Here is a 20,240-nt window from a genome sequence, read left to right as displayed (position 1 = left end):
GTACAGGGTGTTTCAAAAATGACCGGTATATTTGAAACGGCAATAAAAACTAAACGAGCAGCGATAGAAATACACCGTTTGTTGCAATATGCTTGGGACAACAGTACATTTTCAGGCAGACAAACTTTCGAAATTACAGTAGTTACAATTTTCAACAACAGATGGCGCTGCGGTCTGGGAAACTCTATAGTACGATATTTTCCACATATCCACCATGCGTAGCAATAATATGGCGTAGTCTCTGAATGAAATTACCCGAAACCTTTGACAACGTGTCTGGCGGAATGGCTTCACATGCAGATGAGATGTACTGCTTCAGCTGTTCAATTGTTTCTGGATTCTGGCGGTACACCTGGTCTTTCAAGTGTCCCCACAGAAAGAAGTCACAGGGGTTCATGTCTGGCGAATAGGGAGGCCAATCCACCCCGCCTCCTGTATGTTTCGGATAGCCCAAAGCAATCACACGATCATCGAAATATTCATTCAGGAAATTAAAGACGTCGGCCGTGCGTTGTGGCCGGGCACCATCTTGCATAAACCACGAGGTGTTCGCAGTGCCTTCTAAGGCAGTTTGTACCGCCACAAATTCACGAAGAATGTCCAGTAGCGTGATGCAGTAATCGTTTCGGATCTGAAAAATGGGCCAATGATTCCTATGGAAGAAATGGCGGCCCAGACCAGTACTTTTTGAGGATGCAGGGACGATGGGACTGCAACATGGGGCTTTTCGGTTCCCCATATGCGCCAGTTCTGTTTGTTGACGAAGCCGTCCAGCTAAAAATAAGCTTTGTCAGTAAATCAAATGCTGCGCACATGCATATCGCCGTCATCAATCCTGTGCACTATATCGTTAGCGAATGTCTCTCGTGCAGCAATGGTAGCGGCGCTGAGGGGTTGCCGCGTTTGAATTTTGTATGGATAGAGGTGTAAACTCTGGCGCATGAGACGATACGTGGACGTTGGCGTCATTTGGACCGCAGCTGCAACACGGCGAACGGAAACCCGAGGCCGCTGTTGGATCACCTGCTGCACTAGCTGCGCGTTGCCCTCTGTGGTTGCCGTACGCGGTCGCCCTACCTTTCCAGCACGTTCATCCGTCACGTTCCCAGTCCGTTGAAATTTTTCAAACAGATCCTTTATTGTATCGCTTTTCGGTCCTTTGGTTACATTAAACCTCCCTTGAAAACTTCGTCTTGTCACAACAACATTGTGTTCTAGGCGGTGGAATTCCAACACCAGAAAAATCCTCTGGTCTAAGGAATAAACCATGTTGTCTACAGCACACTTGCACGTTGTGAACAGCACACGCTTACAGCAGAAAGACGACGTACAGAATGGCGCACCCACAGACTGCGTTGTCTTCTATATCTTTCACATCACTTGCAGCGCCATCTGTTGTTGAAAATTGTAACTACTGTAATTTCGAAAGTTTGTCCGCCTGAGCATATTGCAACAAACGGTGAATTTCTATCGCTGCTCGTTTAGTTTTTATTGCCGTTTCAAATATACCGGTCATTTTTGAAACACCCTGTAGATGTATATGTATTCTACAAAATCAGGACAAAGTTGAGTCTTGTCGGGATTTCGGAACAGGAAGGTCCATATTGGCGACGGTCCCGATATATCGGGACTGATGGCAACCCTATGTACGAAATAAGTCGCTTGTGTGGGAAAATGTTCTCGAAACGATGAGGCGCATAAAGTGAAAGCAGCGCGAGAATTGAAAGATGCGGTTCATCAAAAGCGAATTCTTTACTGCAAATGGCTTACATCTTTTATTGAGAGGAATACCGTTGATGCTCCTGACGTCAACTTCTATACAGACGATGCCTGGTTACACCTCTCTGGTCATGTTGTTGCACAAAACACGCCACTACCGTCAACGGAGGTTTGGCGTGCTGTGCTTTAAACGCCATTGCATGATCAGAAAATTGGAGTGCGGTTAACAACATTCAGACGGCGAATTATTGAACCATTATTTTTTTGAAAAAACCCTGAACTTACTGTTTAATGATCCACGATATCTTTGGTCAGTTAAAGGAAGACGAAATTAGCTACACACAGTTCAACAAGATGGCGCCACTGCGCATACTGTTAACAACAACTTCTGGAAGAAGGTTTTTGGGAAAGTGTCCTCTCAAAAAATCTATAGCCCTCTCGCTCGCAGGACGTTTCTCCATCAGACTTTTTTTTGGAAGGGGGGGGGGGCGGACCAAAAGGTGTTTTATACGGCAATCGCCCATGCACACGTAGTGACTTAAAACCTGAAATAACAGTGTACGTGAGAAGCATATCACAATTAAATCAGTAGAAAGTTTTTCCCAATAAAATCAGGGGTGTACCTTATGTCCAACACACACATACATCAAAAAAGGTTTTGCATCACCACGGCTCCCAGAACTCCTGAAGATATGCGTTGTCTGTGGATATTGTATCACAGACACAGTCACTAAACCCGCCCAAAGATGTAAACAATCGAGCATGAGCAGCACCTATTCGACGGAGGGGGTCCGATAGCCAATCAGTTCCAGTCATTCCACCAGGAAGGAGGTACACGGCTCCTGTTGGCTGTAGTTCAACCATTCCTAGACAGTCAATACCGCAGTTCGATCGTATCCGCATTGTTACTTTGTGCCAGGAAGGGCTCTCAACAAGGAAAGTATCCAGGCGTCTCGGAGTGAAACAAAGCAATGTTTTTCGGACATGGAGGAGATACAGAGAGACAGGAACTGACGATGACTCGCCTCGTTCAGGCCGCCCAAGGGCTACAACTGCAGTGGATGACCGCTACTTAAGGATTATGGCACAGAGGAACCCTGACAGTAATGCCACCATGTTGAATAATGGTTTTTGTGCAGCCGCAGGACGTCGTGGTACGACTCAAACTGTGCCCAATAGGCTGCATGATGCGCAACTTCGCTCCCGACGTCCATGGCGAGGTCTATCTTTGCAACCACGACACTATGCAGCGCGGTACAGACGGGCCCAAGAACACGACGAATGGACCGCTCACGATTGGCATCACGTTCTGTTCACCGATGAATGTCGCATATGCCTTCAACCAGACAATCGTCGGAGACGTGTTTGGAGGCAATCCGGTCAGGCTGAACACCTTAGACACACTGTCCAGTGAGTGCAGCAAGGTGGAGGTTCCCTGCTGTTTTGGGGTGGAATTATATGGGATCGACGTGGTGCCGCTGGTGGTGTGGAAGGCGCCGCAACGGCTATACTATACGTGAATGCCGTCCAAATGGTTCAAATGGCTCTGAGCACTATGGGACTTAACATCTGAATTCATCAGTCCCCTGGAACTTATTTAACTACTTAAACCTAAACAGTGCAACCATATCGGCAGAATAGTGGCGAGGCATTCGTCTTCGTGGACAACAATTCGCGCCCCCATCGTGCACATCTTGTGAATAACTTCCTTCAGGATAACGACATCGCTCGAATAGAGTGGCAAGCATAATCTCCAGAATGAACCCTATCGGACATGCCTGGGATAGATTGAAAAGGGCTGTTTATGGACAACGTGACCCACCAACCACTCAGAGGAATCTACGCCGAATCGCCGTCGAGGAGTTGGACAATCTGGACCAACAGCGCGTTGATGAACTTGTCGATAGTATGGCACGACGAACACAGACATGCAGCAATGCAAGAGGACGTGCTACTGGGTATCAGAGGTACCGCTGTGTACAGCAATCTGGACCACCACCTCTGAAGGTCTCGCTGTATGGTGGTACAACATGCAATGTGTGGTTTTCATTAGCAATGAAAAGGACGGAAATGATTTTTATGTTGATCTCTATTCCAATTTTCTGTACACGTTCCGGAACTCTCGGAACAGAGTTGATGCAAGACTTTTTTTGATGTGTGTATATTGTACCTGCACAGCAGCTTTCCGAACACCGTGTACATATTTTCGCAGTCGTCTTCGAAACGATTTGTTACTTCTGCTGTGTGAGAACTCGGGCAACGCGTGTCAACATACCAGCGTGACCGACGGTTACCTCAGAGGAGGAAAGCATGGTTCGAAAAGAACTCCTTCCATTTATTCATTTCCTTGTTTTCGTACAACCGTTCGTTGACGCAACTCTCACGAAATACACTCCTGGAAATGGAAAAAAGAACACATTGACACCGGTGTGTCAGACCCACCATACTTGCTCCGGACACTGCGAGAGGGTTGTACAAGCAATGATCACACGCACGGCACAGCGGACACACCAGGAACCGCGGTCTTGGCCGTCGAATGGCGCTAGCTGCGCAGCATTTGTGCACCGCCGCCGTCAGTGTCAGCCAGTTTGCCGTGGCATACGGAGCTCCATCGCAGTCTTTAACACTGGTAGCATGCCGCGACAGCGTGGACGTGAACCGTATGTGCAGTTGACGGACTTTGAGCGAGGGCGTATAGTGGGCATGCGGGAGGCCGGGTGGACGTACCGCCGAATTGCTCAACACGTGGGGCGTGAGGTCTCCACAGTACATCGATGTTGTCGCCAGTGGTCGGCGGAAGGTGCACGTGCCCGTCGACCTGGGACCGGACCGCAGCGACGCACAGATGCACGCCAAGACCGTAGGATCCTACGCAGTGCCGTAGGGGACCGCACCGCCACTTCCCAGCAAATTAGGGACACTGTTGCTCCTGGGGTATCGGCGAGGACCATTCGCAACCGTCTCCATAAAGCTGGGCTACGGTCCCGCACACCGTTAGGCCGTCTTCCGCTCACGCCCCAACATCGTGCAGCCCGCCTCCAGTGGTGTCGCGACAGGCGTGGATGGAGGGACGAATGGAGACGTGTCGTCTTCAGCGATGAGAGTCGCTTCTGCCTTGGTGCCAATGATGGTCGTATGCGTGTTTGGCGCCGTGCAGGTGAGCGCCACAATCAGGACTACATACGACCGAGGCACACAGGGCCAACACCCGGCATCATGGTGTGGGGAGCAATCTCCTACACTGGCCGTACACCACTGGTGATGGTCGAGGGGACACTGAATAGTGCACGGTACATCCAAACCGTCATCGAACCCATAGTTCTACCATTCCTAGACCGGCAAGGGAATTTGCTGTTCCAACACGTCCGCATGTATCCCGTGCCACCCAACGTGCTCTAGAAGGTGTAAATCAACTACCCTGGCCAGCAAGATCTCCGGATCTGTCCCCCATTGAGCATGTTTGGGACTGGATGAAGCGTCGTCTCACGCGATCTGCACGTCCAGCACGAACGCTGGTCCAACTGAGGCGCCAGGTGGAAATGGCATGGCAAGCCGTTCCACAGGACTACATCCAGCATCTCTACGACCGTCTCCATGGGAGAATAGCAGCCTGCATTGCTGCGAAAGGTGGATATACACTGTACTAGTGCCGACATTGTGCATGCTCTGTTGCCTGTGTCTATGTGCCTGTGGTTCTGTCAGTGTGATCATGTGATGTATCTGACCCCAGGAATGTGTCAATAAAGTTTCCCCTTCCTGGGACAATGAATTCACGGTGTTCTTATTTCAATTCCCAGGAGTGTATCTGAGGAAATCTCTCGCTTTAATGAAGGCGCGATGCTCCCGTTTATCATACCAGGAAGGAGGGCAGTCCACATTTGCGGTTCGAGACAATCGTCAGAAAAGATACTTTCGGTCTTGAGTACAGTCTATAGTCAGAGAAGCCAACTACCCATCTGAGGTGGGCCTGCTTTCAGCATCTCAGACAAGACGAATTGAATTTAAACGGCACTTAAGTAGACAGAGGATTTTTTATCGCCACACGTCAACATATTTGGCGCTATGTGTAACGCTGGATCGTAAACTTATCGATCTGCTTTATCGCAGAGTGTATGTTGCAGCCACCTCTTGTTTTGCCTGGGTAATTCCAAAGTAATGGCTGCTCGCTGACAATCCTTGAATAATGTGTGATTGTCGTTGCTGAGCGCGAAAGTTTTGTGCGGCGAACGGGTAGAAGCAGGAGTCGGTCTAAACCTTGGCGTCCCAGGTGCGATCTCATAGGCTGCTAGCATTTATTGTTACTCTGTTGCTAACGCATATGGCTGGGGTGCGAGATTACAGCCTTATCTAGTCGTTCTTTCCCCCAGTGGTTTCCTTTGTCAGCAGTCAAGGTAACAGTAGTCCCTTGAATGTGATGTGGACCTATACTACTTACTACTGCGTCAGAGACCGCATCTGGCACTTTTCGTTATGGATTCAGTAGCTAGGACTGCGTCTACTGTTTGTATTACGGACCCTGACTTTGAGGATACTATTTTAGAATGATTTGAGGACAGTTTAGGAAGTTCAAAAATGGTTCAAATGGCTCTGAGCACTATGGGACTTAACATCTATGGTCATCAGCCCCTGGAACTTAGAACTACTTAAACCTAACTAACCTAAGGACATCACACAACACCCAGTCATCAGAGGCGGAGAAAATCCCTGACCCCGCCGGGAATTGAACCCGGGAACCCGTGCGTGGGAAGCGAGAACGCTACTGCACGACCACGAGCTGCGGACGTTTAGGAAGGAGGAGGAGGAGGAGGAGGAGATTAGTGTTTAACGTCCCGTCGACAACGAGGTCATTAGAGACGGAGCGCAAGCTCGGGTGAGGGAAGGATGGGGAAGGAAATCGGCCGTGCCCTTTCAAAGGAACCATCCCGGCATTTGCCTGAAGCGATTTAGGGAAATCACGGAAAACCTAAATCAGGATGGCCGGAGACGGGATTGAACCGTCGTCCTCCCGAATGCGAGTCCAGTGTGCTAACCACTGCGCCACCTCGCTCGGTCGTTTAGGAAGTGATGGACCTTATAGTGACAAGAGAATTGAAAGTGAAGATGATTCAGAATAGGAAGAGTGAGGAAGTGAAGACGAATTTGTTTTGTCACCTGTGAATTTTTTGAATGAAACAAGTGATCAAAGTGATAAAGACAAAAGGGTAGAGACTGAATGTTAAGCTACAGATTCTGCTACAAATATATTTTATCGAAATAACTTAAGTGGAGTGAATGAGTTTGTCCTTCACAACTCCTACAAAGACAATGCTCAGGAGAGCCGGTTTAATTTTCTGAAGAAGCTTGCAGACTCGTTGGTGACACCACAGATAAAAAGCGAGTCAACAGCTATCACATATGATGTCCGCTCCGTGCATCCATTCACCGTGCTTTGGATGTTTTATTACCGAGAGTAGAGCTCGTTGTAAAACGATTGGAAAAACGCAAAACAAGCTCCACCTGTCACCTAAGAAAGAAGTGAAAGACGCTTATAGTTGCCAGGCCGCAAGAAGCCAATATAACTTGAATTCTTTACAAAAACTTCCAGTGTGTGCAAAGAAAACCTCTGCGAATGAAACTGAGAAGTTCTGGTATAATTTCAGTTTTTGAATGTTTTATGGGAGTTTTTTATACTTTTGTTATTACATGTATAAAAAACAATAAAAATATAGCAAAAAGTAAGATTTAGAGAGTAGGGTATATGACTTTCCATAGCAGTAACATCAAAATGTAATATTATTTCATTTTGTGCAGTTTTCTGTTTAGATGCGTTTTTTTTGTAAAAATAAACTTTAAAATTTATTTAAATGTTTTTTGTGTGGCATTACTGTAACCAATCACACAAAACACAGAACTCTTTCACTGAAATTGGAAGTCCATTTTTATGACTATTTAAATATAGCGGTTTGTCAGACCGCATCCGAAACAGAGCGTGACAGAAAAATGACTTGGGAAGCTAAGGTTTAAATCTGCGGTCGAGTCGAGTGTTGCTCAGGCGATGTGCTTGCCTGCCGGCATTGTTCTGATGGAACTGCTAACTCGTTTTTGATTTTTTGCTTTTAGGTTACAGTGTGACCCGATCAATGTCGTGAGGTGGCATGCGAAATGTTACTAAGCTGTACATTTTTGAAAGTGCTTGGAACAAGTAATATTTTAACTTCTCTTCCCATAACATTGAAGTTAAATTATGATGACTGAATAATATCTGGTTACTGGAATGGAAACTTTTGGGCGAGAGAAGTCGCTTCCACAATGTTTTAAACACAAATATCTGCCACACTTTCAGGTATTAATTTAATTCTCGTTTGAATTCTCAGATCTAAAAATCAAAATGGTTAATAGTGTGTAAAGGACATTTACAGGTCGTAATCACACTCTGTCTCTCGATGTCGAAGTCGAACCTGGAATAAAATTTCCGTGGCTCTGCAGAGATCATCAACTCCGAAAGTTCTTAAAATAGTCAGAGGCGCTATCGTACGCCTTGGGAAAGCCGCCTTGGGCGCTATGACGTACTCACTCTGCAGTATGGGAATCAGTGTCCAAGTTGCGTAATAATTTCAATGAAAAAGAATTAAAGGTACCTTTTCAATTCATGAAATTATATTTTTCCATAAATAATCTTCATAGCTGCATTTCAGGATACATCAATCTCTTGCACGAGCTGTAATGTTATCACAATTAATCAAATTACATTCCGTATTCAAAATGGCAGCTTCCAACAATGCCGCTAATTACAGTTCAGAGGCGATCATACCATCCGATTCCTCTCCGCAAATGTGATCGATATAGACCACTTGCGCAGTTACGCATAATCATTTACGCTAAAAGAGAAAAAGTGGCAGGAAAAGGGTCGCACTGCAGAACCCATCATTATCCGCTTTCCTAAACTATATAAAAGTAATTGAAAGCATTATTTGGATGCATGGACCAGAAAGGCCATGAAAAACAAACCCTGCCCAGCTGTATTCAAAGTTTTGCCGATTCAACAAAGGAGCATATGGGCAGCAAAGCGCGTGCAAGGGACTGGGCGGTTCGTGGCTGTTACCGGGTGCACCGTAAGCTTGTGCAAAGTAGAGGAGTGCTGTGCTTGTTTAGATATGGGTTCGAAGTCGGATTCTGAATCTATGGTGACATCGCCAAAAAACGTAAAATGTGCTACTCAATATAATCCCTAATGGGAAAAGGAAACATCTTTAGTGGCTAGCTCAGAAGCAGCAATATAATATTATAATGCCTCCTGTTCTGCATGTGATTGTGATCTAAAAATTAGGTCTAGGAAAAGTGATACAGTAAAGCACGCCAGTGGTCAGAAGCATGTAATTAATTGTAGTGCCCAGCAAAGGCAACCTAAATTTAACGGAATATCATCAGTTAATGGCAACTCAAGATTACATGACACAGTTAAGGCTAGTGGAATTTGCCTTGCTAGTTTCGTTGCACAACATGATTTACGATTTCGGATTACTGAACCTTTGCCGAAACTCATCCAGGCAGTGTGTCCTCATTCACAAGTTGCAAAACATATTCATTGTGGCAGAACAAAAGTAGCTGGGACCATAAATAATGTTACAGGCAAGGCAAGTCTGGTGAAACTAATTGACATGCCCAAGACAGCTAAACTTAGCCTCATTGTCAATAACTCAACAGTCGATAACAAACATTTATGTTTGACAATACGCGTTCTGAGCGAAGGAAACGAAATAATTGATGCCTTTATGGGACTGATTCCACTTACTGATGCATTATGTCAGAAAACTGTCAAGCTCTTCTGTGACAATAATGTTTCTTACAAAGAGAATATGATTGGTTTCGCAGCGGATGGAGCGAATGTTGTGGTAGAAGCCCGTCATTCCTTATCCACTTAGTTTAAGCACGATTTTCCAGTGCCGTTCGTGATGAAATGCATTTGCCATTCATTTTCGCTATGCGCCTTCTACGCTAGCTTAACTCTTCTGAGAGGCATAGAAGAACTAGAGAGGTACGCGTATTTCCAGTGTAGCCCTAAATGTATTGGTAAACTGAAATAGTTTCCGAACTTTGTAAAACTGAAACCGCACAAAGTACTTCACCCCAGTCAGACATGATGGCTTTCTTTACATACTGTTGTATCGGGTCTTCTTGAGCAATAGTATTTTCTGAAACTATTTTGTCGATGCTTTGCCTAACAACAGACTTCTGGCAAGCGACGAAATTCTGTAAAATTAAATGATAGTACTGCACGACCCTTTCGTAATTGTTGGCATTTTGTGGTGCCTATCTTTAACACAATCTTAAAACGAAATCAGTGTGTCCTCAAATCCACACCATGTATCGTGATGTTGAGCCAACGTTGAAAATGGTGTTAGAATGTTACATAAAGGAAAATTATCTACCCTTGAAAGAAGTTCAGTATCGAAATCCCACTCGTTTTAAATTTCTTGATGAACTGTAAGGGTAAAAGTTTCATTGAACATCGATAAAAAACACAAATCTGACTTGTGATCAATTGAAGAACTTTAAACTTCGATGCTGGTTGTAGTGTATTCCTGGAGTAGTCATTTAAAGCCGGTTCTTGAAGCCTAGCTTATAGACTTTCTCGGGATGATTTACGTCAGTCTTCAGGTGTCTTCCAGTTCAGTTCCTTCACTATATCTGTAACACTCTCCCACAGATTAAACAAATCTATGACCATTCATACTGCCCTTCTTTGTATACGTTCAATATCCCCTGTTAATCCTATATGGTACGGGTTCAACACACTTGTGCAATATTATCGAATCAATCACACAAGTGATTGGTAATCAATGTGCTTTGTAGACTGATAGCACTTCCCCAGTAATATACCAATTTGCGTCAGAGACAAGGGAATTCCGACTGTTGACGGCCTTACATCAAAGTTTCCAAGTTTCACTATAAACGATATTCAGGAAATCGGCACTGAATGGAGGCTATTGAGAAATACAGAGGTAGGACCAAAAAGCAGAGATCCGGTTGAATTTTGGAATGCTGTCAGTAAGCTTAAAAGGGGAGATGGAACTTCTATGTTCCCTTGAGTTTTCAGCCATGATGATGTTGCTTACTTCACTCGTCGGCTACTGTGAAAAGAATATTTTCGGCAATAAACAGAATCAAGACCAAAGTAAGAAAAAGACAGCACTAGGACGACATGGCAATAGGGCTTTCACATTCCAAAAAGAATATCAGATTTGTGTCCTGTTGCGACTTTCCTACTGGCACGGAAGTTCTACGTCTGATGGCTAACGACATTTATAAGGATGTTGGAGAGGAAGAAGAAGCAGCCTAGATTTTTCTCTCAACGTCGCTGTTCGCTATATTAACCTGTAACTGGTATAGTGGGGCCATGTGGACTGGAATTCTGTTTTTTGTTTAGTGTTGATGTTTGTAACACTTAGCTCTGTAGGTCTCACAAGGGAATGACCCAGTCCGACATACCGAAATCCATCATGGAATTTTTTATGAAGCGAGAATACAACGAAGAAAACGCACTGTAACAACTTTAGCCCCGAAGAGCCCTACAAGTATTTAAAAAAAAGTTGAAGTTACTCATTTTTGCCTCACGAGGAACCGCTTGTAACAACGTTTACCAATACAGCCACCTCGTGTCTATAGCGCGAATTGGCCGTCACAAGAGAGCGTAACGCAAATATCCAGGATGACACTTGCAAATTCTTAGCATACGAACCATTCAAAAATGGCACATATAATTAATATTTTGAATAACAGGCAGTTCATATCGACAGCTAAACCGTTGCAGACGTAATTCTCACAAAGGTGACTAACAGAGGAAAATGAAGGCTGTGTTTGGTGTTTCATTACAGATGACATATACCAATCGGGATTTTAATTTGTTGAAACAAAATATATCTCACAATACATCATTTTATAACAATTCTTGTGGAAATTTTTCCTATACATCCGAAATTTTTAAGCCCCATCTCTCGAAACAAAGAAAATCGCACCTGACAACACTGCAGCCTTGGCATTGTAATGTGCGTACGTGTCCTGATAAATACACTGCATTTTGCTCAATTTTCTGTTACAATTACGTACCGGATTCCATAGTCTTTTGTTTTACTCGTTTGAAACATAGTAGTGTGGAATCAAGCACATTTTCAGTCATAGTTTTAAAAACAGTTTGTTCCAAAAGATATGATTTGTGGTTTTTAGTTTTTACTTACCTTACTGCATTCTGTATGGTTTCCACTTACATCTGGAAGAGTTGTCTGCAAGCAGATTTTCTGGAATTGCTGCGTTTGGCACTGATGAGATATTAAGCGTGAGTAAAGTGCCACAACAGTGCAAAATGTAGGAATACATGAAAGCTGTGCAAGCAGACTATTCTTCTTGGTGTGACCGGAAATCAGACAAATGCAGTAGGTAAAAACACACCTCAATATATTTTGAAACGAACACATTGAATCTCGAAATAAACCAAAACTGTAAATTTGTTTGGTTCCATATTACTAGCAATGGTTTAAATAAAGAAAACTAAACGCGTTTTATAAAATGAATACAAATTTGTAGTAGCTGCATAGACATATTCTAAATGCTTCGTAATTTCGGTATGTAATTCAAGTTTGAGTCTTTCAAGGGCGTTGGTTATCGATGTTAACTACTTATTTTACAACACCTGGTAGCCGAATGGGGCACCAGTTCTTGTTTCAGGTCACACAGTGAGTTGAGGGACTTCTCCTTAGATGGCAAGGCATTGGATATTACGCCTTTCGCTTTTCTACTGTCAGTGCTTTACAATTTGTTTGTTGGCTTGTAGCAGTTTTACGTGATTTACTTGTGTACGCTTTGAAGATCAAATTTGGCACATATATACTACCTGTATTTGAAGTAACTATTTTCATGTATAAATTCGGTTCATGCCAATGAACTTAAGCACGGTAGTTATGTGAAACAATCTTGTAACTCTTCAGGCTTTCCCGGCGAGATCTTGACATGTGGAATAATCGGATCTACTGCCGGATGTTTGTGTCGCTCTGGCACAATATTTCGGCCACGTAACTCGTTGCCTTCTTCAGGTGCTACCTGAGACTGCCATGGTCGAGGATCTTGTCCAGTATTTATGCCCAGAGGGCGCTGGGTGCTCTCTTTGCCGTCCGCGCCCGCCTGGCGCTGCTTGTAATGTGTTCTCTCTTCCCCGGCTTTCCCTCGGACGTCTGCGCCCGACTTGGGCGCCATCTGTGGCAGCTCTCTGGGGCCTGTCCTGTGTCGGGCGTTCTGTTCGCGGTCCACGCCCGCCCGGTGCTGCTCCTGAGGTTTTTACCCCTCCCTGGTGCTCCCACGGACGTCCGCGCCGGGCTCGTCCACCATCTGTGGTCGTGGCAGTTGTCTGGGGCCGGACCCGCATGTGGCGTTCCGTTCGTGGTCCGCGCCCGCTTGGCGCTGCTTGTAAGGTGTTGTTTCTTCCCCGGTGCTCGCTCAGACGTCCGCGCCCGACTTGATCTCCATATGAGACAGCTCTCTGATGCCTGTCCTTTGTTCGGCGCTCCATTCGCGGGCCGCGCCCGCCTGGCTCTGATCCTGCGGTGTTGGCACTTCCCTGGTGCTCCGACGGTCGTCCGTGCTCGGCTCGTCCATCCGAGGGAACACCGGGGAAGAGACAACACATTACAAGCAGTGCCAGGCGGGCGCGGATGGCAAAGAGAGCACCCAGCGCCCTCTGGGCATAAATACTGGACAAGATCCTCCAACACAGCAGTCTCAGGTAGCACCTGAAACAATCTTGTTTATTTCATATCTTTGTTATTTTAAGCAGGGTTAGCGCTGCTGTTATGTCTTCCTTTGCATTGTGTGGTTCTTTAGTGGATACAGGAGCGAGGAACTGATGCCGTTCATGAACACAGAATGCAGATATTAATTTATCCCATATCTAATATCAAATAGTAAAAATAATACGTAACTTTGTTGCTATACTTGCAGCGTCAGTTGCTAAAGTAGATTTGAATGTAGAAAGATATAGAGATACAAAAGATTTATAAATGTGTCATTTTTCAACACACTGCTATTCAGAAGATGTCGAGTCCTGGCCACTATGGAAATCTGTAAGTGTTATTCAAATGCAAACACCCAAAACGGGGTCAGAGCATGAATGTTCAAACTTAGCGTACACCTGCCGAAGGAGCTCTAGAAATGGGCTGCTTGCACCTCATTGGCAGCGGCGTAATCATTCGTGGCAGCGCCCTCGTGAAGTTGTGGCGGCTGTAGGAGACATGGTGGCGTAACTGACGGCGCACATATTTGAAAGTGTGGCCTGTGGCCGACCAGATAACGGCTGATACCGCACTGGTTGCTCGGCTGGGGGGGGGGGGGGGGGTAGGTGCAGAGCAGACCAACACACAACACACGTTCAGACATTGCGTCTCGCAAGCACTGTGGAAACTGCCCTGGTAAACCAGGCGCAGGACGCATCCGACAGCACAGGTAGGAGCATTGAGGTTGCTGCAGAGGGTGCTGGCTACTACTAGTCAATGATGACGGCGTTGATATCCATGAGAGAGGCGACCTGTAGCTTTGGCAGCAATGGCATCACAGGTGGGCAGACAGAGACGTCCATCAGTAAGACGGCCAAGGGCGGAAGCACCCACTTTGTAAGCTGCTTAGGAAGATCTATTGTGGTGGACAGATGTGGCTGTCATGGCAGCCAGACGTTGTGCAGTGAAGAAATCTGAAACAGTTTGATCTGCGGTAGGATCGCTGAATTCATGGAGCTGTAGCTGATTTTGGTGGTACTGACACATGCCTGCACTGCCGCGAGTAGTATACTGTGCTTGGCCAACTGATCTGAGAACAACATAGGATTCTCATGAATGTGGCTTGTTGTACACTCAATATTGAACTCTAACATTTGTATGAAACTTTTTGGTGATGTCTGAAGCTGGAGCAGAGCAGTAATGACGAAGCAAATGCAGCAAGGTCCAATGGCATCTCCCAGCAAACATTCTGCCAGTGAGAAGTATGATACAAACTCAGAAATATCAGTAAGGCATCTTTGCATAAATGTGAAGCTCAAAGGTTTGATATTTGCGTCTTGAACATTCAAATGAAATGTTCAGCCTTGCTGTTGGAATGTGGCGAGAATGGTGCTGTCCTGACGTGCCGTATCCCATCTCATCACCAGTCTGTTATGTCTTCCTTTGCATGCTGTGTGGTTCTTTAGTGGATACAGGAATGAGCAACAGATCCGTTAGTGAACAAAGAACTCAGATATTAATTTATTCTACATCTAATGTCAAATAGTAAAAATAATATGTAACTTTGTTGCTGTAATTGCAGTGTCAACTACTAACAGTAGAGTTGAATGTAGGAATGTACAGAGATACAAAAGATTTAAAAATCTGTCACTCTTCAATGCAATGTCTATTCAAAAGATGTCAAGCCCTGGCCACTGTGAAAGTCTTTAAATGTTATTCAACTGACAAGCATCACAGAAAGGAATCAGTGCATGAATATTTGAACTTAAGCACACCCACTGCTGGAACTCTGGAGAGGGGATGTTTGCATCTCATGGCAGCTGTGAGTGACATGACAGCATAACTGGCAGTGTGCGGCTGACCATCTAGTAACCAATACTGCACTAACCACTGCACAACAGGAATACCACTTTCATCCAGAATGGCTAGGACGTATCTTAGAGAAGATGAAATTTGAAAACTTCTCTACGAGGACCTTCCATCAGGCTCAGGGAATGAAATAAGTTTGTTTCAAGACTCTACATATGAACTCAACTGTGATAATATTATTTTATCATGTTCCAAAGAAAGTAGGAATCAATCAGATATAATTTACTGAAACATAATTGTCACTTGTAGCTAAGTGAAGCAATAGATGAGGGATTACTCTGTGAAAAGGCACTATAAAATATGGATGCTATGTATGAATCTGCATATAATTTGAATTTCCAAATTTCAATTAGAAAACTAACTAAAGTCTGCAATGTGATTGGGTGCATGGGTAGTGACACATTTACATGAAGAACTTTATAGTAAAAATCGTATTGTTTTCATGGATAATTTCTTCCTTACAATCTCTTCAGCCTACCAGAAGGCTAGAAAATGTTTTCAGTTGGCACTTTCAACCCTACATGTAAATTCCTTCCAAAAGTAAAGGGAGATAAAGGGATGAAAGGAGCAGACTCTGACAGCAGAGTCCGCAATCATGGTGCAAGTGAGCTGTGCACCTGTTTTCCATTATGGATGATGCAAGTGACACCACAAGTTTAAAGAGGAAGGAAAAAGATGGATCAACTGCTGTTGAGTGGCATGCTCCCGTGTATTGAGTGATTGTAACAGGAGCATTAATTCTGCTGTCAATTTTTATGATCTAAAAGGAGACTATGGTTGTGATTGCAAAAATAAAAAATAGTGGCATGTACATTTTTTCACTTTCTTGATATATGTGAACTGAATGCCTTTATCATCCACAAAGAAACTGAGATACAGCATTTCACAGGTAAAAGACTTCTGAAGGAACGTGTTTGAAATACTGTTTGCCAAAGCAGTTGTCCACAGCAGTGATGTAGATCAAAAATGGAAGAGCATCTCTCCATAAAAATAGGCCATATGCAGACAAACAAATAAGATTGGAAGGTAGTGCACATCAGCCAAAACAGGCCACATCTGGAAGATATGCAGTATGCAGCACACGAACATTTACATCGAACATAGGCGACGGTCATATTAATGTGATTGGACAAAGTATCTTCCTTGAACCTGGTCACACCCACATTGGGCCCAACCGCATTCATGCAGCTGTCAAAAAAAAAAAAAAAACAAAGAAGCATACGACTGCAAAAATTGATACACATAGGGATCGGGTTAATTTGATCAGATTAGCTCCTAAGAAACCACCATTAAATGTATCTAATTTGGGCAGAACGACATAGTCTTAATTCAGCTGAACTTCTTCATCAATGTTATGTTTATAGAAAAGTAAAGATTGTGGGAGAGTCAGTTCCATGCCTAAAGATAAAATGATTGCAATTCATGTGAAATTCACCTGGGAATGTATAGACCCACTATAAATTTTCCTTCAGTCCACAAAAGTTGTTCAAGATATTAAATCTGACAAGAAGAGGAAAACATCCTATGAATCATGACTTGCAATCCATTCACAAGACACCTATACTGGATGATTATCTGCAGGAAAGGTCAAAGGTCTACAGTTGCTAATGTCCTTAATACATCCACAGAGTAGCACCAAACTGCCCAGGAACTGTGTAGAGCAGACTAGTTACTGCCCGAAAGTGGTGGTGAGCAGTGAACAACATGAAAATCACATTTTGACTTTTAAAGAGTTGTTTCATCTTTCTGTACTATGGACAGATACACACAGTGACAATCCCATACAGAAGAAGGAAGATAGAGTTTAACATCCCCTTTACAGTGAGATCATTACTTATTAGAGACAGCATAATCTGATTATGTAAGGATGGGGAAGGAAACTGACCATTTTCAAAGGACCCGTCCTGACATTTGTGTGGAGTGATTTAGGGAAGTCAAGGAAAATCTAAATTTGGGATTTATGAGAGGTATTTTGATAATATTCTGTTATGGTAGATGTTGAAGGTTTCACACACTGCCCTATAGACAGAAAAATGCATTTCATTCAGCATCTCTCTATCTATAGCCATATGCTTTGTTTTACACCTATTATGCATTTTATGGTGACCTAGAAATAAATCTGAAGCCATAACTTTAGCAGAAACCCCAGTACACAGAGGAAAAAACTGCTGCTGTGCTTACTTTGGGTGTACATATGGATAACAAAGAATTCTGTCTGAGAGGTGAGAGAGAAGGGTCATTGTTGGTTGAGGAGCTGACATGTCACTTTCTGTGCTATTCAGCTGTGACACAGTAATACTAGTTGAGAGCCAGAATGAGTTATGCATTATATTTAAATCATCTTAGAAGTGCATTTGTGGACAATGGAGTGTTCTGAAATTTTTAGACAAGTGCTCTTTAATTGTGGGCCAATGTTATTGTAATAGTCTAAAACAACTGTTGGTTTTCCTTTTATATATGTTTCTCAAGGGAGTAATATTGACATTTCATCTCACACCCACACTCCATATAATGAAAATAAGAAAATAACATTTATCGTGGATAAGCATGCATATTTTCTTGTATCATGATAAGAATAGAGGTAAACAGTGTAGGAAGGTTGTTTCTCACTACATATAGCACATAGGTTCTTCCAGGGAGACAAGTGGTTCAGAAGGAATTAAGCTGTGCCTCTCTCATGCATTTCTGCTACAAAATTTCCTACTGTTTTGATGTCCTCTCTTTGGATTATGGGCTTTCTTTTGCAGAAATGGATCTTAACTCAAACCTATGATGGATGATACAAAGGCTTCAGTCTTTTAGTGACTGTTGACTAGCGAGATGAGGGCTCGCAGAAGGAGTGCATGCACAATACACCACCTGCTCATGAACTGTGAGGCTGCGATCTAGTTACACACAATGGCATATTCAAAATGTTTCCTATGAAATTCACTGCTCTGAGAAGTTACTACCTGTTAATGTGGTGTTGCAGGTGCTGCTCCAAAACAAGTGCTGAGGCAGGTGTCTGGCCGCTTCCTGTCAGGCAGGTTGGCTGCCGTGCTGGGTGCATCTGGCGCAGGGAAAACCTCACTCCTCAATGTACTGTCTGGGTTCAGGTAAAACTGTGCTCTGCATTAAACAGAGGCCAAGTAGTTATCAAAAATCAAAGTAAATCTTTATATGTGAGCACTTAGGTTGGTTGTAAATGTGACATCATAAACAACAGTTAGTTTTCTTCCAATGCCAGACAGAGGACTCTTCTGGGCTTTCCCACATATTGCAGTCCTTAGATGTTCTTCGTATTTCCAAATGGTTTCCACACTTTTTGTGTTAGGTTATCATCTAGTTCAGGCAGCAGCAACCTTTTAGTACCTATGGGTCACATTGTTGAAACCAGAATATTAATATTTTGAATGTTTTGAATAGAGGACAAGTTACAGTTCTCCTAGTACCATTGTTAGAAATTAGACTGTGATTGGATGTGTGCATGAGCATGCATGCACATGAGCACGTGCACGTGTGTGCACACATATGTGCTTGTACATACATTCATTGACAATATTTATGAACAAATGATGAATCCTACCATCTGGAAAGAGTTATAGATGAGTAAATAAATAAAAATATATTGAATCAAACAACGGAAAATCCAGGATGGAATGTAACAATATTATGAAAAGGAAAGTTCCTACTCACCATATCTGCTGAGTCGCAAATAGACACAACAAAAAGAAGGCCAATGGCTGAAAGCTTTAATTGTGAACGTCTTTTTGTTGTACCTGTCTGTGACTCAGCATCTCTGCTGTATGGTGAGTAGCAATTTTCCTTCTCATAATATTGTAAAAATGTATTGCATTTTTAGAAAGCACAATTTTATTTAAAGAGAAAAATAAAACCAGTAAACATAGCCCTTTATAGCCACGCAAAAGTGATGATCTGCAATATACATGTACCTGGAATTTAAGAAAAGCAAAAATTAAGGAAAATGTTGTAGGAAAGTTCTTGTAGAATGTAAATACTTCAGGATTAAAGGAGACCTCTAACCAAAAAGCAGACACATTGAGTCGTCAATAGGCACACACAAAGAAATACTGCTAGCATTTGGAGTTATCTTTTGATGAGCTAGGGTACAATAAAATAAAATAAACACACACACACACAGACATATGCCTGTGCTCCTACACGGTGCTGGCTAGACTCACAGTGTCTATGATGGTGGACTTGTTGTGGTGGGATTAGTGTCAGGTGGGGTGGGTAGAACGAGAAGGAGTTGGCAGGCAGAGAAAGGGACTGAGGATAGGTGGCTAATGGTTCGAAGGGAGGTGGCCAGTTTGCCAGCTACGAATGCATGAGGGAGGAGTGGGAGGTACATGGGCTGGCACGATTATAGTGTTGTAGTGGGCGGTGGGAAGCAGCACACGCTGAAGGTGAAGTGGGGACATGAATTATGGGGGGACGACATGACTGAGGAAGGGAAAACTGTTGGATTTATTGTTCTAGGGCAGTGGACAACCTGAGATTTAGGCCAGAATGATTACTGGAGTGAAAGATGTGCTGCAAGCACAACCCCCATCTGTACCGTTTAGAGAAGCTAGTGGTGGGGGGGAAGGATACAGATGCTCGGGTTGTGCAACAGATGTTGGATTTGATCATGTTGCGCTGATCTGTGTGTTGTCACCAGGTGGTCAACTTTGTTCTTGACAACAGTCTGGAAATGGCCATTTCTCTTGGTGGACAGCTGGTTGGTAGTCATACAAACATAAAAGACTGTGCATTGTTTGCAGCAGAGTTGTTATATGACATGACTGGTTTTACAGATGCCCTGGCTTCTGATGAGATAGGGTAAGTCTGGACATGACATGACTAACAAATGCTATGTGAGTGAATTAGGCAGGTCTTGCACCTTGGTCTGATACAGTTATATGTTCCTTGTGG

At 43.8% G+C, this 20,240-nt stretch overlaps 1 protein-coding gene across 1 annotated transcript in view; it reads left to right on the top strand.

The window, feature by feature from the left end:
* LOC124802942 (ATP-binding cassette sub-family G member 4) overlaps positions 1 to 20,240 on the top strand; it is a 366,602-nt gene that overhangs the window by 291,848 nt on the left and 54,514 nt on the right. Inside the window, exon 2 of the mRNA XM_047264029.1 lies at positions 18,298 to 18,421. Coding sequence (XP_047119985.1) covers positions 18,298 to 18,421 — 124 coding nt within the window. The remainder of the gene's footprint in view (positions 1 to 18,297; positions 18,422 to 20,240) is intronic.

Source organism: Schistocerca piceifrons, chromosome 6, assembly GCF_021461385.2.
Source record: "Schistocerca piceifrons isolate TAMUIC-IGC-003096 chromosome 6, iqSchPice1.1, whole genome shotgun sequence".
Lineage (NCBI taxonomy): Eukaryota > Metazoa > Arthropoda > Insecta > Orthoptera > Acrididae > Schistocerca > Schistocerca piceifrons.
The sequence above is the reverse complement of the archived record's forward strand: the minus strand, read 5'-3'. Positions and strand labels throughout refer to the sequence as shown.